General features: G+C 44.0%; 1 protein-coding gene and 1 pseudogene across 2 annotated transcripts; both read right to left on the reverse strand.

Annotated features, from left to right (window-relative positions):
- Positions 1-1,179: 1,179 nt before the first annotated feature.
- LOC132026678 (integrin alpha-X-like) lies at positions 1,180-25,485 on the reverse strand. Of its 2 annotated transcripts, XM_059414817.1 has the most exons (23): positions 25,350-25,485; positions 24,663-24,768; positions 22,471-22,574; positions 22,106-22,176; positions 21,838-21,952; positions 20,078-20,208; positions 19,819-19,964; positions 19,425-19,578; positions 18,961-19,111; positions 18,694-18,767; positions 18,368-18,497; positions 18,117-18,259; positions 17,788-17,928; positions 17,485-17,694; positions 14,123-14,253; positions 13,836-13,993; positions 13,540-13,694; positions 12,752-12,883; positions 12,589-12,662; positions 12,233-12,374; positions 1,558-1,674; positions 1,390-1,469; positions 1,180-1,306 (listed from the first exon to the last, which is right to left on the reverse strand). In XM_059414817.1, the coding sequence occupies exons 1-23, from the start codon at positions 25,402-25,404 to the stop codon at positions 1,195-1,197; spliced, it is 2,832 nt and encodes a 943-aa protein (XP_059270800.1). In that variant the 5' UTR covers positions 25,405-25,485; the 3' UTR covers positions 1,180-1,194. The 2 variants fall into 2 exon arrangements, with proteins under 2 accessions (XP_059270800.1, XP_059270801.1); XM_059414818.1 differs by lacking the exons at positions 1,180-1,306; positions 1,390-1,469; positions 1,558-1,674 and having other exon boundaries at positions 12,364-12,429.
- On the reverse strand, positions 14,585-14,743 carry LOC132027319 (U4 spliceosomal RNA; annotated as a pseudogene).
- Positions 25,486-25,862: the final 377 nt, after the last annotated feature.

The raw sequence follows: 25,862 nt of genomic DNA on the forward strand, positions 1-25,862 counted from the left end.
CCCCAACTCCCTTCTCCTCTCTATCTCCCCATGTCCTCCATGCTATTTGTTATGCTCCACAAATAAGTGAAACCATATGATAATTGACTCTCTCTGCTTGACTTATTTCACTCAGCATAATCTCTTCCAGTCCCGTCCATGTTGCTACAGAAGTTGGGTATTCGTCCTTTCAGATGGAGGCATCATACTGCATAGTGTATATGGACCACATCTTCCTTATCCATTCATCCGTTGAAGGGCATCTTGGTTCTTTCCACAGTTTGGCGACCGTGGCCATTGCTGCTATGAACATTGGGGTACAGATGGCCCTTCTTTTCATGGCATCTGTATCTTTGGGGTAAATACCCTGGAGCAGCATTTTAAGGTCTTTCTTTTATCTACCTTCTCCCTGACACTCGGCTTCTGCAGCAAGCAGTTCATTTCTTCCTATACCTCCCAAAGGGAACTGGGAAAAGGAGGAATAGCAGTTCTAAAAGACCTATGTGGTGTACATCTGTTCCTTGCAATGAAGAATTGTCTTATCCAAATGCCAAGGTCTCCTTTGAGAATCACTGCTAAGCTCAAAGTTATGGACTTTTCAACATTTAGCTGAGGCCTCCCTGAAAGGAGTCTCTAGCTGCTCTTGGGAATTCATAATAGCTTCAGGGTACAGAACCACAGAGAGGTCATTGATGAGATTCTACCTTGGATCAGGGTAAACTCCCTCCCCAACAAAGCTGTAAAAACTTTAAGACTGGAAAATGTCTCATATGTCTCAGGAAACCCAGGACAATCTTGGTACTTTTAAGAAAAACTTCTAAGAACCATAACCTCAGGACATCTGAGTGGCTCAGTTGTTTAAGCATCTGCCTTCAGCTTGGGTCATGATCCCACCTGGGATCGAGCCCCACAGTGGACTCTCTACTCAGTGAGGAGCCTGATTCTCCCTCTCCTTCTGCCTACACTCTGCCTACTTGTGCTGTGTGTGTGTGTGTGTGTGTGTGTGTGTGTGTGAAATGAATAATTTTTTTAAAGGACCCATAATCTCTATTAAACGTATGATGTAATGATAATAATATCACAATTATTATCATCATAACAAGCTCACAATAAACACTCAATACTTGATCATCTACCAATAGAAAGGGTGATGATAAGACCTGAATGTCTCGGGTGTTCAACTGCTGCAGTGGCTGCAACACTTGCCTAGACCCATCAGAGTGGAGAAGTCATGTTATGGTACCTGCTAATCACGGTGTAGATGGCATACTTCACCATGAGCTCCATCTGAAAGGTGCTCTTGCTGGTCCTGGGAGTGTTATTTTCACTGGAGAAAGAGGAGGAGCCTAGTTGGTAAACATCCCAGAGGAGGAGGCAATGTGCAAGGGGCTCTAAATTCGCCCAGCTCACCTGCTCACATTAGCCGCCAGACGCAGCCGGTCCCCGAGCATGGCCTTGGGGGAGACATCAAAGGTGACCAGGAAAGTGATCTGAGGAAGAGGCAGTAATGAGGGAGGTTACAGGGAATGAGATAGGGTGAGGGCAGGGGAGCTGGGGGTGGACACAAGCAAAGCTAACCCGGGCACCCTCATGGAGGATGAGGTGGTTGATGCTGCAGCGAGTGCTCTGAGTACCCTGGCCCTGGGCTGGGTTGCCATCACAGGTCAGGCGTGGGGAGTGTGGCTGCAGCTGGTTCTAGGCAAGAACAGATGGAAAAAAAACAGGTGAGCATCTGTTCATATTCCAAAGAGACTCCATGAAGTAGTGATAGTTTCTACCTTCAGTGAAGTATCTACCTTCAGATTATGTTTTTTTAAAAAATCCTCACACTAAAAATAAAATAAAATAAAAATATTTAGACACTATTCGGTCAAACTTCTTCCTAATAGAAATGCCAGATTTATTAGAGTCTACCCCCTTTTTCTTTACTGTTCTTTTTAAAAGGCTTTTTATTATGGAAATTTTGAAACATACTTAGTAGGGTAGAGAGAGACTAGGAAAGTAACGCCCATGTTCCCATCACTCAATTTTAATTACTAGCATTTTTCTACTCTTTTTTGTTTGTTTGTTTGTTTGTATTTCCATTTTTTAAATCTATTTATTTTCAGCATAACAGTATTCATTATTTTTGCATCACACCCAGTGCTCCATGCAATCCATGCCCTCTATAATACCCACTACCTGGTACCCCGACCTCCCACCCCACCCCCGACACTTCAAACCCCTCAGATTGTTTTTCAGAGTCCATAGTCTCTCATGGTTCACCTCCCCTGCCAATTTACCCTAACTCCCTTCTCCTCTCTAACTCCCCATGTCCTCCGTGCTATTTCTTATGCTCCACAAATAAGTGAAACCATATGATAATTGACTCTCTCTGCTTGACTTATTTCACTCAGCTTTATTCAGCTCTTTGCCACTTTTTTCCTGAAAAATTTAAAGCACATTCTGAATATCACATCATTTTATCCAGAAATACTTTAATGTATGTCATCAACAGATAAGGGGGTTTTTTTGCATTTCTTTTTTTAAAATTTTTTATTTAAATCCAATTTAGTGAACATATACTATATTATTAGTTTCAGGGGTAGAATCTAGTGATTTATCAGTTACGTATAACTAACCCAGTGCTCACTACATCCAGTGCCCTCCTTAAAGCCAATCACCTACTTACCCCATACCCCCAACCTACTTCCCCTCTAGCAACCCTCAGTTTCTTTCCCATAGTTAAGAGCCTCTCATGGTTGGACTCCCTTTCTGTTTTCATCTTATTTTATTTTTCCTTCCCTTCCACTATGTTCATTGCTTTTATTTCTTAAATTCCACATATGAGTGAAATTATATGGTATCTATTTTTCTCTGACTTATTTTGCTTAGCATAGTACCCTCTAGTTCCAACCACATCATCACATATGACAAAATCTCATTCTTTTTTGATGGTTGAGTAATATTCCATTATAGATATACCACATACTCTTTATCCATTCATCTGTTGATGGACACCTGTGCTGTTTCCATAGTTTGGTTATTGTGGACATTGCTGCCATAAACAATTGGGTGCAGGTGCCCCTTCAGATTACTATGTTTGTATCCTTTGGATAAATACCTAGAAGTAAAATTTCTGGGTCATAGGGTAGCTCCATTTTTAACTTCTTGAGGAACCTCCATACTGTTTTGGAGAGTGGCTATGCCAGTTTACATTTCCACCAACAGCGTAAGAGGGTTCCCCTTTCTCCACATCCTCACCAACATCTGTTATTTCCTATCTTGTTAATTTTAGCCACTCCAACTGGTGTGAAGTTGCATCACATTGTGGTTTTGATTTGTATTTCCCTGACCCCTGATTCATATGTTTGTTGTCCATTTATATGTCTTTTTTTCAATGATTTAACTCTTTTTTTCATTTATTTATTTTCAGCATAACAGTATTCATTATTTTTGCACCACACCCAGTGCTCCATGCAATCCATGCCCTCTATAATACCCACCACCTGGTACCCTGCCCCCCCCCCCCCCGCCCCTTCAAAACCCTCAGATTGTTTTTCAGAGTCCATAGTCTCTCATGATTCACCTCCTCTTCCAATTTCTCCCAACTCCCTTCTCCTCTCTATCTCCCCATGTCCTCCATGCTATTTGTTATGCTCCACAAATAAGTGAAACCATATGATAATTGACTCTCTCTGCTTGACTTATTTCACTCAGCATAATCTCTTCCAGTCCCGTCTATGTTACTACAAAAGTTGGGTATTCGTCCTTTCTGATGGAGGCATAATACTCCATAGTGTATATGGTCCACATCTTCCTTATCCATTTGTCCAGTACCAGAAAACAAAAGCCCCAGTTTTCACTGAGTCCATCTCCTCGCCATAGGGGGCAGTACAACTCTGCCCGAAGAGGGATGCCTGAGTAACAGTGCACCAATCCCCTCCACCAGAAGATAGGATGGAGAACAAGAAAACGACAACCCTAAGTTCCCTATAAAACAGGTACATCTTGCTGGGTCATGGTCAATACTTTGGACTCTGTACATTCCCTCAACTGCCCCTAAGGAGAATGACTAAGAGGAGGAACCCAAAAAAAGAATGGACATGGATAAAACCAAGATGTCAGAAATAGACTTCAGAGTAACAATTAGTAAGTCAGTATCTAGGCTTGGGAAAAATATTAATGACAATATAGGGTCTCATCAGGCCAAACTTTAAAATGTTATGAATGAAATGCAGTCTAAATTGATACTCTAATTGCCAGGGCAAACGTGGCAGAAGAAAAAAATTAGTGAGCTAGAAGATAAGATGATAGAAAAGAAGGAGATGGAGGAGGCATGGGAAAAACAGATTAAAGCCCATGAGATCAGATGGAGAGAGATTAATGACTCAATTAAATGTTCCAATATCAGCATTATTGGAATCCCTGAGTGGGTGGAGAGAGAGAGAGAGAGATTTCAACAAATCATAACTGAGAACTTCCGTAATCTCGGGAAGGAGACAAGCATTCATGTCCAAGAGGCACAGAGGACCCCTCCCAAGATCAAGAAGAGACCAATGTCATCACATACAATACTAAAATTTGCAAATCTTAAATCCAAGGAAACAATCTTGAAAGCACCAAGGGGGAAGAGATTTATATGTACAGAGGGAGGAGGAATATCAGAATAATATCAGACCTCTCCACAGAAACCTGGAAAGCCAGAAAGAGCTGGAAAGACATATTCAGGGTACTAAATGAGAAGGATATTTTATCCAGCAAGGCTGTCCTTCAGAATGGATGGGGTGACAAGGAGCTTCTAAGAATGGCAGAAACTGAAAGAATATGATCACCAACCCAGCCCTACAAGAAATATTGGGGGGTTTCCTGTAAAAGAGAAAGACATGAAGAGTGATATACATCAGAAATTTACAGAGACAATCTATAGAAACAAAGACTTTACAGGCAACACGATGAAAATAAAATCTTATCTTTCAATAATCACTCACAACATGAACAGCCTAAATGCTCCCATGAAATGGCACAGGATTGCAAATTGGATGAAATGACAGGACCCATCCATATGCTGTCTACAAGAGACTCGTTCTGAACCTAAAGATACATCCAGACTGAAAGTGAAGGGATGGGGTACTATTTTTCATGCCAACATACCCCAAAGAAAGCTCCGGTAGCAATTTTCATATCAGACAAATTAGACTTTAAGCTAAAGACTGTAGTTAGAGATACAGAAAGACACTATATCATTCTTAAAGGGTCTCTCTACCAAGAAGATCTAACAATTGTAAGTATCTATGCCCCCAACATGGGAGCACCCAACTACATAAACCAACTGTTAACCAAAATAGAGACATATCGATAATAATATGTTAATTGTATGAGACTCCAACATTCTCCTCTCAGCAATAGACAGGTCAACTAAGATCAAAAAAGAAACAAGAGCTTTGAATGACACCCTGGACCAAATGGACCTCACAGATATATACAGAACATTATACCCTAACCCAACAGAATACTCATTGTTCCTGAGCATACATGGAACAGTCTCCAGAACAGACCACATACTGGGTCACAAATCAGGGCTCAACTGATACCAAAAGATTGAGATTATTATCTGCACATTATCAGACCACAATGCTTTAAAACTGGAACTCAATAACAAGAAAAAAAATTGGAAGGAATTCAAACACTTGGAAGCTAAAGGCCATCCTGATCAAGAATGTTTGGATCAACTGGGAAATCAAAGAAGAACTTAAACAACTCATGGAAACCAATGAGAATGAAAACACATCGGTCCCAAACCTATGGGATATGGCAAAGGTGGTCCTAAGTAGAAAATACATAGCCATCCAAGCCTCACTCCAAAAAAAAAGAAAAGAAAAGAAAAATCTCAAATACACAAACTAACTTTACACCTTAAAGAACTGGAGAAAGAACAAAAACTAAACTAAGCAGGAGAAGAGAAATAATTAATATTAGAGCAGAGATCACTGGTATAGAAGCCAGAAGTATAATAATAGAACAGATCATTGAAACTAGAAGGTGATTCTTTGAAAGAATTAATAAGATCGATAAATCACTGACCAGACTTATCCAAAAGAAAAGAGAAAGGACTCAGATAAGTAAAATTATGAACGAAAGGAGAGATATCACAACTAACCCCAAGAAAATAGAAATCATCAGAAATAATTATCAACAGCTATATGGCAATAAGTTAAACAACCTAGAAGAAATGGATGCCTTCCCGGAAATCCATAAACTACCAAGACTGAAAGAGAAAAAAAAAATTGACAGTCTGAATAGACCAATAATCAGTAACAAGAGTGAAGCAGTGATCAAAAACCTCCCAAAAAACAAGATTCTAGGACCTGATGGATTCCCAGGGGAATTGTACCAAATAATTAAGGAAGAAATCATACCTATTCTCCAGAAACTCTTTCAAAAAATAGAAACAGAAGGAAAACTTCCAAACTCATTCTTTGAGGCCAGCATTACCCTGATCCAAAACCAGGCAAAGATCCCATCAGGAAGGGAATTTCAGACCAATATCCCTGATGAAAATGGATGCCAAAATACTCACCAAATCTTAGCCATAGGATCCAACAGTACATTAAGAGGATTATTCACCATGACTAGGTGGGATTTATCCCTGGGATGCAAAGGTGGCTCAACATTCACAAATCAATCAATGTGACTGAACACATTAATAAGAGGAAAGAGAAGAACCATATGGTCCTCTCAATTGATGCAGAAAAAAACATATAGCATCCTTTCCTGATTAAAACTCTTCAGAGTGTAAGGATAGAGGAAACACTCCTCAATATCATAAAAACTATCCATGAAAAGCCCACAGCAGGTATTATTCTCAACGGGGTAAAGCTGAGAGCCTTTCCCTTAAAATCAGGAACACGACAAGGATGCTCACTCTCACCACTATTGTTCAACATAGTACTAGAAGTCCTAGCAACAGGAATCAGACTACAAAGAGAAATAAAAGGTATCCAAATTGGCAATGAAGAAGTCAAACTCTCCCTCTTCACAGATGACATGATACTTTATATGGAAAACCCAAAAGACTCCACCCCCAAACTATTAGAACTCATTCAGCAATTCAGTAATGTGACAGGATACAAAATCAATGTACAGAAATCAGTTGCTTTCTTATACACTAACAATGAAAATACAGAGAGGGAAATTAAAGAATCAATTCCATTTACTAGAGCACAAAGAACCATAAGATACTTGGGAATAAACCTAACTAAAAAGGTAAAGGATCTGTACTCAAGGAACTACAGAACACTCATGAAAGAAATTGAAGAAGACACAAAAAGATGGAAGACCATTCCATGCTCATGGATCGGAAAAATAAACATTGTTAAAATGTCTATACTGCCTAGAGCAATCTATACTTTCAATAGCATTCCAATAAAAATTCCACTGGCATTTTTCAAAGAGCTGGAGCAAACAATCCTAAAATATGTATGGAACCAGAAGAGACCCTGAATTGCTAAGGAAATGTTGAAAAAAAAAAAAAACTGGGGGCATCACACTGCCTGATTTCAAGCTTTATACAAAGCTGTGATCACCAAGACAGCATGGAACTGACATAAAAACAGACACACAGACCAGTGGAACAGAATAGAGAGTCCAGATATGGACCCTCAACTCTATGGTCAAATCATCTTCGACAAAGCAGGAAAAAATATCCTATGGAAAGAAGACAGTCTCTTAATAAATGGTGCTGGGAAAATTGGACAGCTATGTGTAGAAGAATGAAACTTGACCATTCTCTTACACCAAACACAAAGATAAACTCAATGGCCACAGTTGCCAAACTGTGGAAAGAACCAAGATGCCCTTCAATGAACGAATGGATAAGGAAGATGTGGTCCATATATACTATGGAGTATTATGCCTCCATCAGAAAGGATGAATACCCAACTTTTGTATCAACATGGACAGGACTGGAAGAGATTATGCTGAGTGAAATAAGTCAAGCAGACAGAGTCAATTATCATATGGTTTCACTTATTTGTGGAGCATAACAAATAGCATGGAGGACAAGGGGAGTTAGAGAGGAGAAGGGAGTTGAGGGAAATTGGAAGGGGAGGTGAACCATGAGAGACTATGGACTCTGTAAAACAATCTGAGGAGATTGAAGTGTCAGGGGGGTGGGAGGTTGGGGGAACCAGGTGGTGGGTATTATAGAGGGCACGGATTGCATGGAGCACTGGGGGTGGTGCAAAAACAATGAATACTGTTATGCTGAAAATAAATAAATTTTTTTAAAAAGACCTCAAGGTGAGGCAGGAATTCATCAGAATCCTAGAGAACATAGGCAGTAACCTCTTTGACATCAGCCACAGGAACTTCTTTCAAGATATGTCTCCAAAGGCAAAGGAAACAAAAGCGAAAATGAACTTTTGGGACTTCCTCAAGATCAATAGCTCACACACAGCAAAGGAAACAGCCCACAAAACAAAGAGGCAACCCATGGAATGGGAGAAGATATTCACAAATGACAATACAGACAAAGGGCTGATGTCCAAGATCGTTAAAGAACTCCTCAAACTCAACACACACAAAACAGATAATCATGTCAAAAAAAAAAAAAATGGGCAGAAGACATGAATAGACACTTCTCCAATGAAGACATACACATGGCTAACAGACATATGAAAAAATGCTCATCATCATTAGCCATCAGGGAGATTCAAATCAAAACCCCACATTGAGATACCACCTTACACCAGTTAGAATGGCCAAAATCAATGGGACCAGAAACAACAAGTATCAGAAAAGATATAGAGAAAAGGGAACCCTCTTAAACTGTTGGTGGGAATGTAAGTTGGTGCAGCCACTTTGGAAAACAGTGTGGAGATTCATCAAAAAATTAAAAATAGAGCTACCCTATGACCCTGCCATTGCACTACTGGGTATTTACCCCAAAGATACAGATGTAGTGAAAAGAAGGGCCACAGAGACCCCCAGAGTTCATAGCAACAATGGCTACAATCACCAAACTGTGGAAAGAGTGAAGATGCCCTTCAACAGATGAATGGATAAAGAAGATGTGGTCCATATATACAATGGAATATTACAGAGCCATCAGAAAGGATGAATACCCAACTTTTGTAGCAACATGGACAGGACTGGAGGAGATCTTGCTGAGTGAAATAAGTCAATCAGATATAGTCAATTATTATATGGTTTCACTTATTTGTGGAGCATAAGGAATAACAAGGAGGACATTAGGAAAAGGAAAGGAAAAGTGAATAGGGGGTAACAAGAGGGGGAGATGAAGCATGAGAGACTGTGGACTCTGAGAAACAAACTGAAGGGTTTGGAGGGGAGGGGTGGGGGTTAGGTGAGCCTGGTGATGAGTATTAAGGAGGGCACATATTGCATGGAGCACTGGGTGTGGTGCACCAACAATGAATCTTGGAACACTTTAAAAGTAAGACAAATTTTTAAAAAGAAAGAAACTAGTATTGTGCCTGGTACTTAATAGGAACTCTCTAAACATTTATTAAATAATTGAAAGAATGAAAAAAAATGAAATTTTTAAAATTTAATCTTTTTTTCAGTTTTTATTATGTTATGTTAGTCACCATACAGTACATCATTAGTTTTTGATGTAATGCTCCATGATTCATTGCGTATGTATAACACCCAGTGCTCCATGCAATACATGCCCTCCTTAATACCCATCATGTCTTAACAAAAGTTACTCATCTTGTCCTACTTCTCTCTATACGATACTGTAGAGTAAATGAACTTGACCACATGAGGCCCCCACACTTCTTCCTGTATAACCTTTTACCAATTATACCAAACTTAACTATATTCTCCTTAGTTTCAAATGATACCTTCAATGATTCTACATAGTGAATGTATTCGCCCCAATAAATTAAGAGAAGTGCTATATGAACCCCGATGTTACATTTTTGTCTGTGGATATCAACACTTCCCTTGGCAATATGAATTATTAAATGGCTGGAGCATGGAAGGTACTTGTCTTTTAGGATATTTGGTCATCCCTTTTTTTCATATGTAATTCTAATTAAATCAGCCATTGGACCAGTACTATCAACTATTCTCAGGTTAAAAAGAGAAATCACAAAGTATTCTGATCATCTTCCCAGAAATCAAGAAGATGGAATTGGGTACATGTTTAGGATACATGTTTAGGAGAACATTACTGCCATGGTGGGCAATGGTATCACATGTAAATACAATTTGAAATTTTTCAATAACTTTAGAAATTATAGCAAATGAAACTGCCCAAGACAAACAGCCCAACAAAAGGCCTTAGACCCTTTGGCCAGAATATTGTTTAAGATAATATAATTGCTTTAGATTATATATTAAGATTTTATTTATTTATTTGACAGAGAGAGATCACAAATAGGCAGAGAAACAGGCAGAGAGAGGGGGGAATCAGGCTTCCTGCTGAGCAGAGAGTCCAATGTGGGGCTTAATCCCAGTAGACTGGGATCATAACCTGAGCTGAAGGCAGAGGCTTAACGCACTGAGCCACCCAGGTACCCTGCTTTAGATTATATTTTAGTAGAGCAATGTGTTTGTGTAGAAGCTAATTCATCCTACAGTACATATATTAATACTTCCTCAGAAATTTGAAGTTTGTCCTCACAAAATAAGAACATGAGCTACTTGGTTACCATAAATCTCCCCTGAAGTCACAGATTCAGATTTGGACTGGTTTTCAGTGTTATTTTCTTGGATCCTCCAAAAAATTAGGTCAATTTTCCTAGGATATGTAGAATATCCATATTCTTAACTCTTCTTCTTTGCTACTTAATCATAAAATGTAGTATAAAATGTTGTACAAAAACAAAAAAAGTACAAAAATACTGATAATGCAGAATGTTGGCTTACAAACTGGAACAAAGGAATATTTCCAGGTGAGTACGAAAAGTTTCCATTCCTCTAACCCTGGTTTCCACACTATTTCATTCCAATGAGGAATGATCAAAAGACAGTGGAAGTAGAAACCAGTAACCAAAGGGTTAATGGGATTAATAAGTGTAACAGCAACTTTTTACCCAGATCTGCTTGTTCTCAGAATACAGCCTGCCACTCAGGTTCTATAGAATCTTGCCTGACACCATGATAGCAGAATATTGATTTAGTTGTCTTACTCAAGACTTCACTGAGAAAATGACCAAAACCAGTCAGGAACCTGTCTCTGAGCATGCACAAGTGTCCAATGGATGAACTTTTGACCTAGAAAGTCCTAAAACCCCACCCTCTGATCGTGTTAAGGATGCCATTTTCTGGTTATGGATTGCATGAAAATACATACAGAAGCTTTTAGCAGGCAGAGATAACAAAATCAACCCTCCCCTACTTAGTAATTTCCTTTATCTATTCTGAAGTCACATCCCTAAACTCCTCTCCCCTAAACAGATCAAAAGGATCTAACCAGATCCTTTTATATTTGCCTTAAAAATCTCTGACTCTGTCATACCCACCACCTGGCTCCCCCAAGCTCCCACCCCCCGCCCCTTCAAAACCCTCAGATTGTTTTTCAGAGTCCATAGTCTCTCATAGTTCATCTCCCCTTACGGAGGGCACGTATTGCATTGAGCACTGGGTGTGGTGCATAAACAATGAATTCTGTTACACTGAAAAGAAATAAATAAAATTAATAAAAATAAAAGTAAAAATAAATAAATAAATATCTCTGACTCTCCCACTTAGAGGGGGTAGTTTTGAGGCTGGCTTTCCTGTCTCCTGGTTTGGCTCTCTTCAATAAATTCTTTCCTTGCTTCAAATTCAATGTCTCAGTGATTGGCTTTGCTGTGCATCAGGCATACAGACAGGTTTGGTTATCAAGGTATGCAAAACCCTTAACTAGAGTTAGTGATAAATTCAACTCTTTCTTATACAGAACAATGTTTTAAAATATTTGATGGTAGAGATATGTTTTCTTTCAAAGGAATATTGGTATGATGTGGAATACGAAGAAATTTAAAGCAGAGTCCCCTCTCTCTCCACATTAGCAGCCTTGTGAGAACTCATTCCTAATAGTCAATGTCTCTAAAATGCAATACCCAGAGTTGAACACATTATGAGGCAAAGCAAGCCCCAGAAACATGACTAAATCCATCACCCAACCATGAACAACCTAGACCTCTTGGCTTACAAGAGGCTGCCAAGCAATGGCAGCACCCTCCTGGGCTTTGAACCCAGCACAGGAGTTTCTGCTGATCTCCAGGCATCAGATGCTTTATTCCCCAGAAAGAAATACCTTGCTCTCTGTCACACGTCGATAAGACAACCCTGGAGGGTAGAAGAAGGTGACTGTGGTTCCATAGGAGTCCTCACCATCATTCCACACCATCACTGTCATATTCAGCTCCAGGGTACTCCCCACCAACAGGGTCTTCAAGCTAGGTGTTGGGGTAGAGGGCAGAAGATAATCCTGGAATTGGGGCTAGAAATGGTCTGGAGATGAAACACAGAGTGGGGAGGTAGAGGAGAAACAGGGAAGAGGAGGTCTTTCTGAGCACAGGCTAGAAGTGTTAGGGAGAGCCAGGGCAAGAGTCCCAGGCTCCAGAAGAGGAGCTGGGGAACCAGGACGGGTCTAAGGGAGTGGTAGCTCACCCTGAGAAGCCAAAGGAGATGCCAAGGTCATCCTGACAGACATGGTCAGTTCCACAATTCTTCTCAAAGGGGAGCTGAGAGGGAAGGCAAAGCAGGGTTTTCCTCAAGGTCTGGAGTCTACACCCTCCACTCCCTTCTGGAAGATTACAAAACCAAGACTTACAGAGGCTGTGTAATATCTCTGAGCATCCATAGCCAACATAGGCCGGAGATATCCAAAGGAAAATATAGGCTTGCCCACCAGGGAGAAGTTGAGACGCAAGGTGATGGGGGTCACCGTGTCCTCCACGCAGGCCTAGAGGATGGACATTAAAGACAGCAGGGACTAAGGAATGCGTCTTCACAGTCACTGTCCAGTTCCTTCATCTGTAAAATGGGGTAATAATGATACCCAGCTTTGTTCAATTGCTACAATTCCACCATGCAGAACCTCTGCTTTGCCTGCTTTCTGCCTTATTCCTTCCCTACAGCATCCCCCATGGCTCACTCATTCTATTCAGGATCTTCCCAAAATTTACCTGATCTAAGAGGTCTCCCAACATCTTCTCTACTCTCCTCCTTGACTTCATCTTTTTTCATAGCATTCATCACTACCTGATATCTATTACCTAGGAACTTGATTGTTTTTTGCCTTCTCTCAGGTTCCGGTGGGCACGACTGTTTTGTCCACTGCCGTGTCCCCAGTGCCTAGGACAGGGCCTATCTAGAGAAGCAGCTCCTCAAAGAATCCCAACTCATCACCCCATAGTTCTCTGAAGCAGTAATACTCTCCTAAAATCCAGCTGTGTAGCCTCAGCAGTTGTAGATGACCCATCCATTTATACATGTGCTTGCTCACTTACTCATCAGCTAACCAGTGTTATATGCCTCCTTATTCCAGGTTCCTTCCCTGCCCATCCCACTGCCAGCCTCAGAATCTCTGCCATCCCCAGGACTCTGAGGTCCACTTACCAGGAGACGCAACTTCACAGTCTCACAGTGTTGACTCAGCCCAAGGACTCGGACACGAGTCAGATTCCGTGTTTTTGTCTCCTCAAAGATGGCACGGGGACTCTGGCGGCCAGGGTCGAGGGTTAGGTCAAAGGTCACAGAGCTTTGGAGGTCACCTGTAGGGGAAAAGAAGAGATGAGGAGGGCTGAGAGAGCGAGGAACTCCCCAGATGGACAAGTGTCAAGGCAGGAGACAGAAGTCCTGAGCTGAGGGACTCTAAGGACCAGACATCTTGGGTCAGAGAGGCGAGGACTTACCCAGTCGATTCTTGGGACTTTCATAAATACGAAGACAGACATTAGCATCACCCAGTGCGTTGACAGAGGAGGTCTCTTCCCGACACTCAAACAGAGACCTGGCTATCTCTGCAGGTTTGAATTGGATTCGCATCCACACCTTGAGTACAGGTCTGGTCCTATGGGCAGAACACTGAGCTGAGGGTAGGTCCTTGGTCCCAGGAGGGCAAACTGGGATGGGGGTGGGGAGGCTAAAATCCTAAGCAGACTTAGAATGATCTGGAAGTGTTTGAGAAGGACTTTCTCACCTGAGCAGCAGCGCCTGTCCCTGGGCCCCCACGGCCAGGTCCACCAGTCCATCCAGGGTAAGGTCTTGGCCCCCACTCAGTGATTGCCCAAAATACTGGAGGCTGGGAGAGAGCTGGGAGGCTGAGATCCTCTGAAAAGAGAGGGAAAGGCAAGGCAGATTAAGGGTGATGGAAACAAGTTGGAAATGAGCAATAAGAGGAACAGGAAGGTAGGAATGTAGGACACAGAAAAAGATGAGTAATGAAAAGATGTCACCAGAAGTACCTAAAAAAGAGGAGGTGGGGTGGGAAAATGATGACCAGAGAAAAGATCCCTAAGACATAAATGAAGAAGTGGTGGTTGAAGTGTTGGCCTGGTGACCTGTGTCTCATTCATTCACTCATCCACTTACTCTCAGGTCAGTTTCTGGCTCTTGTCATGAGCCATGAGGCCTTGGGCTAGGATCTAATCTACTGTGCCTCAGTCTCCTCATCTTTCACATGGGGATAATAATATCTTAGACTTTAGCAGTAAGTAGTAAATGAATTAACGCATATATGTCTTTGAGAAAAGTTTTCAATTAGCAATAATCACACCTCGGATAAACCTCATTGGCTACGATACTGCCACTGCGCAAAGCTTAAATGCATATATGTCTTTGAACAGAAGACATCACTAGTCATTGATTATGATGAGTATTAGAGCTAGAGGGGAAACTCAGAGCTCATTTAACCCCACTTCCATACTTTGCAGAAAGTGCCAAGGCCACAGAGCCTTTAAGAGGTCACCTCCAGACCTAAAATCAAACCCTCTGTCTCCGTGTCAGGGCCCCTTTCTGCTTTCCAGGACCACCCTCTCTCTTCAGAGGACAAGGAGGGGAAAAGTTGGGATGAGAAGTGGCTATTGCCACAAGAAAATACTAAGCTCTGGAACATTGCCTCCCTGTGGGTTCCTTCTCTTTTATTTCCATTGTTCCTATAATGACCAACCCTTTGGAGAATGTGCCCTTTAAAATCTCTAAGCACAGCTGGACTGGCAGGCATTAAGCATAGTAATAATAAAATGAAAGATAAATTTACTAATTACTAAGGACATCTAAAAAGAAAGAGGTAGGTAGAGTTAGCACAAATCCAGTCGAGCAGCCTCATGCTCAAGAACACTGATCTCACGGCCACATCCTCAGGTTAGTGTGTGGGCCCCGTGGGAATAAGGGCAGTCCTTCCCAGTCAAGTAATGGGGTGGGATACCTCATAGTGGGAAGGAAGAAAATCATGGTGGACCGGAAAATCTGAAAGGCCTTCTCTTAGAGTCAAGACTTTCAGGTATAACTCAAGTGATACTTGCAATATCAAGTGGTACTTGCAATATCAAGTGGTACTTGCGGGTGTTCACACACATGCCTCTAAACTGCGGCAGCAAAGGGAAGGTTAGACCAGTTGGTGTAGAATGAATGCGATTCCCGAACATCTGGTGTTACTGTCAACAAAGACTTTCATTCTCTTCTTAAAGTTCCAAGTTCCTTAGAACCCTTTCAATTGTTAAATTGTATTAACAATCATTGATTATAATACTCTAATACCTATTATATGCCAGGTACATATATATATTTATACTATGTAGATACTGTATATGTACTAACTCATTTAATCCTCACAGTAGCAGCCCAGTGAGGTTGGTTCTCTTACTATGACCATTTTACAGATGAGGAAACTGAGCATGGAGAGGTGTGTAATATCCTATAGCTAGGAAGTAACAGTACTATAGGGATCTTCTTTGACATTTTTTTCTAAAAACTTCTTAAGATGTAATTCATAAAGTATACAACTCAATGGTTTTAAGAAGTTGTCAGAGTTATGCCACCAACACCAAATCAATTTTAGAACATTTTCATCACCCCCCCCAAAAAAACCCTTTATCACTCAGCCCCTTATTCCTATTTTCCTCCACCACCAGCACCTGACAACTCTTATCTACTTTCTGTCTCTATGGAGTTACCTATTTACCTTTCATATAAAAAGAATTATACAGTATGTACCCTTCTGTTTCTGGGTTCTTTTACTTAGCATAAGGAAAAGAAGGGGTTCATTCATAGAGCAAATACTAGTTCTTCATTCCTTTTATGGCCAAATAGTATTCCATTGTATGCATATCTATTTACAATAGAACGTATGTGTTCACCAGTTAATGGACATTTGGACTGTCTCTACATTTTAGATACCATCAATAATGCTATTATGGACATTCATGTATAACTTTTTGTGTGGACATAGGTTTTCAATTTTCTTGAGTCATACAGTGTACAATTGCTAGGTCATACAATGACTCTACAGATAACCTTTCGAGAAACTGCCAGATGTGTTCTAAAGTGACTGCAGCGTTTTATATTCCCACCAGCAGAGTCTGAGGGTACCAAAGTTTCCACATTCTCATCAACACTTGTTATTATCTGTCTTTTTTATTCTAGCCATCATAGTGGCTGTGAAGTAGTGTCTCATAGTGGTTTTGATTTGCTAAGGACTGATGATTAATGATGTTCAGCATTTTTTCATATATGTATTGGTCCTTTGTAGATCATCTTTGGAGAAATGTCTGTTCGGATCTTCCACCTATTTTTAAATGGGGCTTTCTGTGACTTTTGCCACGGGAAGAAGTCTTCCCTTTTCAGGGAGCTTCCCCTCAAGACAGACATTTGGCAGGACAGCTGATGGCATGAGGGAATGGCCATATAGCATCTATGGAGAAGAAGGGGTGAGCAGACAGGCAGACTAAGGCAGCCAGACCTAGACTGGCACCAGGGAGCCATCAAAAGACCAAGAACTGGGTTAGAAGTCAGGAAATTGGAACCTAACTCATCACCATTCCTGATCCACTATAAGCTTTGGACAAGTCAAATCACTGGTATTCTCCATGCCCCAGATTTCATTTCTAAAATGAATCTGTTAATACCAGGCCTATGTACCTTATAAAGCCACTGTGGGATTAAAAAAATCAAGTCCTCTGGGGCACCCGGGTGGCTCAGTGGGTTAAAGCCTCTGCCTTTGGCTCAAGTCATGATCCCAGGGTCCTGGGATTGAGCTCCACATCGGGCTCTCTGCTCGGCAGGGAGCCTGCTTCCTCCTCTCTCTCCATCTGCCTCTACTTGTGACCTCTGTCAAGTAAATAAATAAATTTAAAAAATAAATTTAAAAAATCAAGTCCCCATACAAAGCAGAGAACATTCTAATGTGTTCATTTTTAAGTTCCACAGATTTTGCTTGCTGCCTACAAGGTGCCAGTGCTGGGCAAAGAAGTAAGATGAGGTAAAGGAGAATTTTCAGACTAGGAAACAAGAAGAAGCAAGGAAAAAGCTGTTGTAACAAAAGAACACGTGACTGGGCCTCACCTGACTGTGGGAGGGGCTGATGCCCAGCCCTGAGGTTCCATGAAAGACATAGACAGCACCCCGGCTCTCCTGCTCTCCTGGGGCCCCGACGGCCACGTCTGTCAGCTTGTCCCCATTCACATCCCCCAGCACTGTCAGCGCTGCCCCAAAGCAGCCCCAGGGGTGGCCTTGCTCCCCAAAGAGAATGGCCTCACATTGCCACTTAGCCCTCTGCAGAACAAAACCAGTGTCAGGTCCCAACACAGGCAATCCCTCCACCCCTCACCCAGGCCCCACCCAGCCCTGGGCTCATCAGACACTCACCCCCTGGGGCAAGGGGCACACAGACACCTGCCCCCCTCGGGTTGGCTTGTAGTAATGAGGAGCCCCGATGAGGACAAGGTCAGAGCTGCCATCTCTATCCACATCCACAGTGCAGAGGGAGGCCCCAAAGTAAGAGCCGATCTGCAGGGCACAGCCAAAAGTCATCCCGCCTGCCCCTGCCAGAGGCAGCCGCTTCTGGGACAGGTCCCACTTCTCCCCAGCCACCGGGACCTCCCCCTACAGGCTCCCAGACCCCTTCATCTCCTCTCTCTCTGCCCCTGCAGACCCTGCCTCCCTCACGTTCCACTCTGGCTTCCTCAACATCCAACCTGAGTCCCTGCGACTTCAGCCTTCGGCCTCCATTTCCCAGACGTCTTGGTGAAGATGACAGCCTTCCCAGTATGCTGATGGCGGGGGGCCCCCAGGATCAGGCTCTGGACCCCCTTCCAAAAGGCCAGCTCAGTGGAGTAACCTGAGGAGGGCACAGCTCAGCACAAAGGCTTCCTCCCCACCCCCGAGCTCCTGCCCTCCCCAGGCAGCTCCTGTCCCACCTGTGCCCCCAACCACAGCCTTTTCTCACCCAGGTAAGAGTCCCTCATGTCCACATTCTCTTGAGACATGTTGATGAAAGTGGGGCTTTGGTTTGGGGGGTACAGGAAGGCACCTCCAGACCAGCTGAAGCTCCCCACTGCCCCCAGAACTGGTCCATCCTGGGAGGAAAGGGTTCCAGGGCTGAGCCAGACCAAGCCTAAAGAAGATGGCCTGTTCCCCAGCAAGGCCTGCCACCGACTCTGCTCACTGTCTGGAATTCTCTTCCTCCACTCACTCACCAAACACCCTCCTCACCTTCCCTCCTAGCACTTATCCCTCTTCCTACATCAATGGCTTGAAAGGGGCCTGACTCACAGGTGTGATCACAGCACTGAAGCCCTCCTGGGACATCTCCAGTTCAAAGGAACTACTGCTTATGGTCTGCGTACCTGGTGGAAGGCATGACACCTGGGTTTCAGAGAGAAAGACAAGCTTTGCCAAGTCTGAGAAGGACACCTCCGCTTTAGAGGATCTAATGTGGGAGATTAACACCCAAAAGGATGGGTTTATGCCAGGGATCCAGGTTCAAGAAGCATTTATGGGTGAGGGTTTCTGAAATGAGTATTTTCTTCTGTAGCTTACCCTCAATGGCAAAGATCTTCTCTTTTAGTTGGTTTTGAATGTCTCTCAAAGCATCAAAATTCTCCACTCTAAAAATGTACTCCTGTGAGGGCTTCGATGCAATGTCATTTAATTCTTTCCGGGAACGTTGGTTTTGAAAAGCTGATCCCACCTGTCCCCAGTGAAGACCAACTCAGTGAAAACAATCATGAATCTAATATGCCTGGCACATGCTGGATGCTGACATACGCCAGTAACCCCTCAAGGTCAATATTATCACACACAGTGTACAGATGAGAAAAGTGAGGCTCAAACAGCATCAAGGAGGGTAGGGAAAAGGATCAGGGTCCCCAGACACAGCTTTCATCCTGAAGGTAGTAGAAGCTGAGAGAGCTGGCAGGAGGGAGCTTCCCTTCCCTAGAAAGGGAAGTTGCCTTAAGAGGAAGCAAGGGGAGGAAGTGTGACAGGGTATGTCCACATCCTACCCCAACTGCATAGCGGATGATGCCTGCAGCCTCAGCCATAGGGATGACATCCTCATAACCCAGGCGGTCGCCTTGTTTTTGCCCATCTGTGATGACAATGAGGATCTTGGAGGCATCTTTTCGGGCTCCTTTTGAGGTAGTGAACAGTTCGTTTCTGTCAGAGAAAAGGATCCAGAGACCTATGAACAGGCCTGCCGCTAGCTCCTAATGCCTTTGGGGAAGGAGATGCTCCCTATCCCTTGGAGGCCCTGCTCCCACCCCGAGGTCCCCAGCTGGATGCGGAAACCACAGGCTGAATTTCAGGACCAACCTGTCCCTCTGTCATGGAGCGAGATGAGGCCCAAAGGAAGACCCAGATGCTTTAGGGAAGGACCCAGGAGAAGCCAGGACTCACGTGACCATTCGGATGGCTGTGGCTGTGTGAGTATACCCTCCCAGCTGGTCCACAAAATCCAACAGGGCTAGTGGGTTTGAGCTGTCTGTGAACTTTTTGAAAGTGAAGTGCTCCCGGAACTTGTTGGAAAACTGCATCAGGGAGAACTGAGGGAATTGCAGGGCTGGGGGCCGAGGCCGCCGGAGCAGGACTGCGGGCTGCCCGCCGCCAGCCTCCCCCACGGGCCTGCACACTTCCCTTCCCTCTCCCAAGGGCACACCTGGGTGCTGGGTTTCTGGAACTGGCTCATCACAGCCTTCACAAAATTCAGCATCTTGGCAAAATCAGGGAAGGAGATGCTGCCCGAGCCATCGATCAGGAACACGATATCCTGCTCTTGCCTTGGACACTCTGGGAAAAGAGGTGGCACCCGTCCTCCAAAGAACACTCCAGAGCCTAGGACCTCAACCTCTTGGCTGTAAGAACTCTCCACCCCCGACCCAAGGGCTTCCACAAACCCTGCATAGAACGGGGCCCTTTGGCCTCCTAAAGTCCTTAAAGAAGCTACATCTGTGACACAGCTGCTCACACCTGTGTAGTCAGCCTGGTTTATTAAAAAAAAAAAAAAAAAAGTAAAACTTCCTCAGATCCAAGCTGAGGGGTTTGAAGCGGCGGGGGGTGGGTGGTTGAGGGAACCAGGTGGTGGGTATTGGAGAGGGCACGGATTGCATGGAGCACTGGCTGTGGTGCAGAAACAAGGAATACTGTTATGCTGAAAATTTAAAAAAAAAAAAAAAAGTTCCTCAAATCCAGATGGTAAGAAGCTGGGAGCCATTCCCCACGGTAGCTTGGCTGTCCATGTCTCTTTCCCAAGCTCTACTCTACCTCTTTCCCCACATCTCCATGATCTAGCATGAAAGGGGACTGCTTCCGCCCTGGCCAGAGTCCATCTTCATTAGTCAGTGCCAAACTGTACTTTTGCTGAATATTTTTAATGTCACCCCGACAACAGCCACATACTGGCCCTTTTCTGTTCTCAGCTTAAATATAGGCTCTTAAGCCCCTCCTGAGTGAATTCAGAAGTGGTCAAAAAAAAAAAAGAGGAACCTCTCCCAGGTTCCCCTTTCTGTTCCAGAGGTTCCCACCTGGGTGTTCTGAAGGGGGCCCAGGCTCCTATGAGTAAAGTCTAGAGTCTACGAGGTACTGGAAGCGTACTCCATTCAGTGGCCAGATGTCAATCTCCACAGGAGCCTGAGTGTAAATGTGAGACCAAGGAGAGGCCTAGGACTGCCGTGGTTAGATCTGAAAACTTACTGTTCTTACTCCGTATCTCCCACCTCTATCAACATGGGGAAAGCCAGACCCTATGCCTCAACCTGCATGCACACACACACATGCATACATGTACCTATAGACATGTGTGCATATGCATGTGTGTGCATATATATGTGTATACACATACATTCATATATACATATTCACATATACATACCCACATATACAGATGCATGCTCATATGCACACACAGACACACATACTCATGTATACGTTTGCATGCAAATAGACATCAGACACATGCATACACATATATATGCATACGCACAGATGTATACATCCATACATACACACACACACACCACTCAGACTGGCTTCACTCTCATGACACATTTCCACAAACCAAGTGGTTAGACCCTAGGAGGTACTGTGTGCAAATAAATCCCCTTCTCCTAAAATAAAAGCAGCCTACATTAAATGAGCCTTCACCACTTGCCAGGCACTGTGTTAAATCCTGGCCATGGATAATCTTCTGTCCCTCTTAGGCTTGGTTGTGTCATTATCACCATCAGACAGATGAAAAAACTGAGTCTCCAAGAGGGTAAGTGGGACAGTGACAGGGCAAGGTGTAAAATCAGGCAGTGACTCAGCCCACATTTGGAACCACTCTCCCATCCAGTAATGTTTTTTTCCAGATATCCTTTTTTTATCCAGTCACAAGGCGTGTTTGCCCCTCAAAGGAGCCAGTGGACGCCCAACACTCACCCTGCAGGGCAGCCGGGAGCCTCTGGGCTTGCCAAGAAGAGGAGCCCATCAGGAAGCAGAACCCCGTCAAGTACACGTTCTCCCTGCATGCATGGTGCACTGTGGGGCCACAGGCCTAGGGACAGAGGCGCCTGAGGGGAGGGCCTGCTCCTCCTTCCATCCCGTCCTCCTGTCCCAGTGCCGTCACCCTCCCCTAGACCCCGAGCCGCACCAGCTACAGGTCCCCACTCCTTCCCTCAGGACAGTTCCACAAGCCAAGGCAACTCACCAGCAGCTGAGAGGGACCAGTGGAGGCAGCCAGGGACAGGCCCAGGGACATGTTCACAGCTTCTGGGGGGACTGAGGGGCCATATATGTGTTACCCACAGGGCAGAGGGGGCTGTAAAAGATCTGGGCAGGGGTCACCTCAACTCTGAAAGACAAGAAGTCTGACTGGTGGAGGGCTTTCGGGTCTTGATGGAGCTGTGGGGGTGTGGGGGTGTGACGGACAGGGAGGCCATAAGGGAGCCAGGAAGCCCGGAAGGTTAGGGTCTCAGACAGAGCTGGAACTGAGAAGGAGGGCTTCTGTGCTCCCCGCAGTTCCCTAGAGCATGAGAGTCTAGACCTAAGTCCTAAGGAGGGGCAGTGACTTACTCTGCAGGTGGATGGGCTCACACTTGCCCATGCTGTAGTCACACCGGTAGAGACTGCCTGTTTGGTTGGTGCGCTTTATCTCCTGGGGGGCTCCAACCACCACCCTGGAGGGAGACAAAGAACACTGTAACTAAGAATGTGGACAGCAGGGCGCCTGGGCTGTTCAGTCATTAAGCGTCTGCTATGGCTTAGGTCATGATCTCAGGGTCCTGGAATCGAGCCCTGTATCAGGCTTCCTGTTCCACCGGAAGCTGGCTTCTCCCTCTCCCACTACTCCTGCTTGTGTTCCCTCTCTCACTATCTCTCTCTGTTTGTCAAATAAATATATAAAAGTCTTTATAAATTTTTTTAGAAAGAATGTGAACAGCAGAGCCAGACTTCTCAGTAAGCTTGTCTCACTTCTCTAACCCTCCCGTCTGCAAAGTGGAGATTGATACATTGTAAGTTCCACATGGGAGGGATTTTTTGGTCTGTTTTGTTTTCTGGTGTATGCCTGGCTCCTGAAATATTTAGTAGTAGGGGTTCAATAAATATTTGTTGAACAGTTGATACCTATGTACCTCATACGGTTATTGTGAAGAATGAATCAGTGTTCACCTAAAAATTCACATCAAAACTACAGTGAGATACCACCTCACACCGATCAGAATGGCTAAAACTAACACAAGAAACAAGAGGTGTTGATAAAGATGGAATCAGGAGGGAAACAAGCCATGAGAGACTCTTGATCTCAGGAAAACAACTGAGGGTTGCTGAGGGTGGGGGGTAGGGAGAGGGTGGCTGGGTGATGAACATCGGGGAGGGTCTGTGCTATGGTGAGTGCTGGGAAGGGTGTAAGCCTGATATTCACAGACCCTTACCCCTGTGGCATACAATACATTATATGTTAATAAATTTTTTTTATTTAAAAAAAGGGGTGTTGATGAGGTTGTGGGAAAAAAGGAACACTTGTGTACCATTGGTGGGAATGCAAACTGGTGCAGCCCCTGTGGAAAAGAGTATGGAGGTTCCTCAAAAAGTTAAAAATAGAAATATCCTATGATCTAGCAATTGTACTACTGGATATTTACCCAAATAATACAAAATCTGAAAGTGCTATATGCACCCTGATGTTTATAGCAACAATATTTATAACAGCCAAGAGATGGAAGCAGCAAAAGTGTCCACCAACCGAAGAATGGATAAGGAAGATGTGGTATATACAGATAAATAGAGATAGAGATATTATTCAGCCACAGAAAAGAATGAAATCTTGCCATTTGCAATGGCATAGATGGAGCTAGAGAATAGTATGCTAAGTGAAATCAGTCAGTCAGACAAAAACAAATACCATGTGATTTCACTTACATGTGGAATTTTTTTTTTAAGATTTTATTTATTTATTTGACAGATCACAAGCAGGCAGAGAGGCAGGCAGAGAGAGAGAAGGAAGCAGGCTCCCCGCAGAACAGAGATCCTGATGTGGGGCTCGATCCCAGCACCCTGGCATCACGACCCGAGCTGAAGGCAGAGGCTTTAACCCACTGAGCCACCCAGGCGCCCCTTACATGTGGAATTTAAGAAACAAAGCAAACAAAAACAGGGAGAGACAAACCAATCACAGACTCTTAGTTATAGAGAACCAGCCAATGGTTACCAGAGGGTATGGGCATGGGGCTGTGTACAACAGGTGACGGGGGTTACGAGGTGCATTTGTCATGACGAGCACAGGCGAGGTATGGGATTTTTTTTTAATTTTTAATTTTTTATAAACATATATTTTTATCCCCAGGGGTACAGGTCTGTGAATCACCAGGTTTACGCACTTCGATCTCGTCTGATCTCGGAAGCTAAGCAGGGTCGGGCCTGGTTAGTACTTGGATGGGAGGTATGGGATTTTTGAATCACTGTATTGTACACCTGAAACTAATAGTGACACTTTGTGTTAACTATACTGGAATTTAAAGTAAAGTGAAATAAAATTAAACAGACCAGGGCCCACATGAAGGGTGCTGGGCACTTAGTAAGCACTCAATAAATATTAGTTGTGATTATCAAGATGGCAGGACAACACCTGCTTTCAGTCCAACTCTCCATAGCACTGGGGGAACTGCCACACCAGACAGAGAATAAGAGGGTCATGGGAAAGGACTGGACCCTATGCATGGAGAGGAGCTGGTAAAAATCAAAGGCAAGTCACCACCCGTCCTTACCAGGTATTGCCATACTGGACCACGCTGTGTCCAAATCCAGCACTGTCCATAAGGAAGATTGTTGGCTGGTCTGTGTCCAAATTGAAGCAGAGAGAAGAAGCCGAGGCTGAGGAACGGGGTGAGAAAAGGAACTCTGAAGAAGGGTCTTCCTCCTGTTCCATCTCTCCAGCCCCCAACACCCATTGTCCCCTGTAGGCCCAATGTCCCAGCACCTCCAGGATTTCTCAACACCCAGCCTGGCCTCCCTCGCCCGGCCTTCTCTCCTCAGGCAACAGAGACAGTTCTTCACCCGCTGACCCACTGGCGAGCTTCAATTCTCCATTTTCACGGAGCAGCACACAAGCTCGAAAGACCCTCCTTTGTCACCCCTGCCACTGGGGGCTTCCAAGAGGAAGAATCCAGGAAAACTTGGGCCAAAGTAACATTGTGAATAGAGTGCAAGTTTGACTTGTTCTTCCTACTTGGGAAATCACTGGGTTATTCAGGCAATCGGCTCCTTTTCTAGTGTCTCTTAAACTCCCCTAAAATTAGTTCTTCAATATCCTCTCCCTCCAAAAACTCCAGATCCAAAACCCTATGCATTTCCAGATACCCCCTTAATGTCTGGGTCTAAAACCTGTACAGTCTCAGCTCTCTCTACCTGGACCCCAATCTTCCCATACCCCTTCACTGGGGCCCATGACTTACCCATCAACAAGAGGAGGGATGTTCTGATCCTGGTCATGACTGGAAGGTCAGACATGAGCTTCTGTGCTCCTCAGCTGCTGAGAGAACAGCTGAACCAGGGTGCAGAGGGAACAAGTGTGCAGAGAGGTGACCAGGAGGCCAGAAGCAGGAAGGGAAGCTGTCAGCATGAGTCAGAGGTAGAGGGCGGAGAATAGGACTAAATTAAGCAGAAAAAAAGGGTCGACATGGCCACATATGCTGTATGTCAGAGTCTTTCTTTCTTTTTTTTAGATTTCATTTATTTATTTGACACAGAGGGACAGAGAGCACATGCAGGGAGAGTGGGAGAGGGAGAAGCAGGCTCCCTGCTGAGCAGGAAGCCCAATGCAGGGCCTGATCCCAGGACCCCGGAATCATGACCTGAGCTGAAAGCAGATGCTTAAACCAACTGAGCCACCCAGAATCTCCTTCAGGAGTCTTTCTAACCAGAGATTTCTTGGCTTACCAAACTAGGTTTAGGTGGTTGTAGATCCC

The sequence above is a fragment of the Mustela nigripes genome, chromosome 11 (genome assembly GCF_022355385.1).
Source record: "Mustela nigripes isolate SB6536 chromosome 11, MUSNIG.SB6536, whole genome shotgun sequence".
NCBI lineage: Eukaryota > Metazoa > Chordata > Mammalia > Carnivora > Mustelidae > Mustela > Mustela nigripes.

Bases quoted from the DNA above. Each gene is read 5' to 3' on its own strand.
- LOC132026678 (XM_059414817.1), bottom strand. From the start codon at position 25,404: ATGTCTGACCTTCCAGTCATGACCAGGATCAGAACATCCCTCCTCTTG. The intron at 21,953-22,105 runs GTGAGTTGCCTT...CTCTGTCCCTAG, and splicing joins CTGGTCCCTCTCAGCTGCTG to GCCTGTGGCCCCACAGTGCA. The intron at 12,663-12,751 runs GTAAGTCTTGGT...CTTCCCTCTCAG, and splicing joins AGAGATATTACACAGCCTCT to CTCCCCTTTGAGAAGAATTG.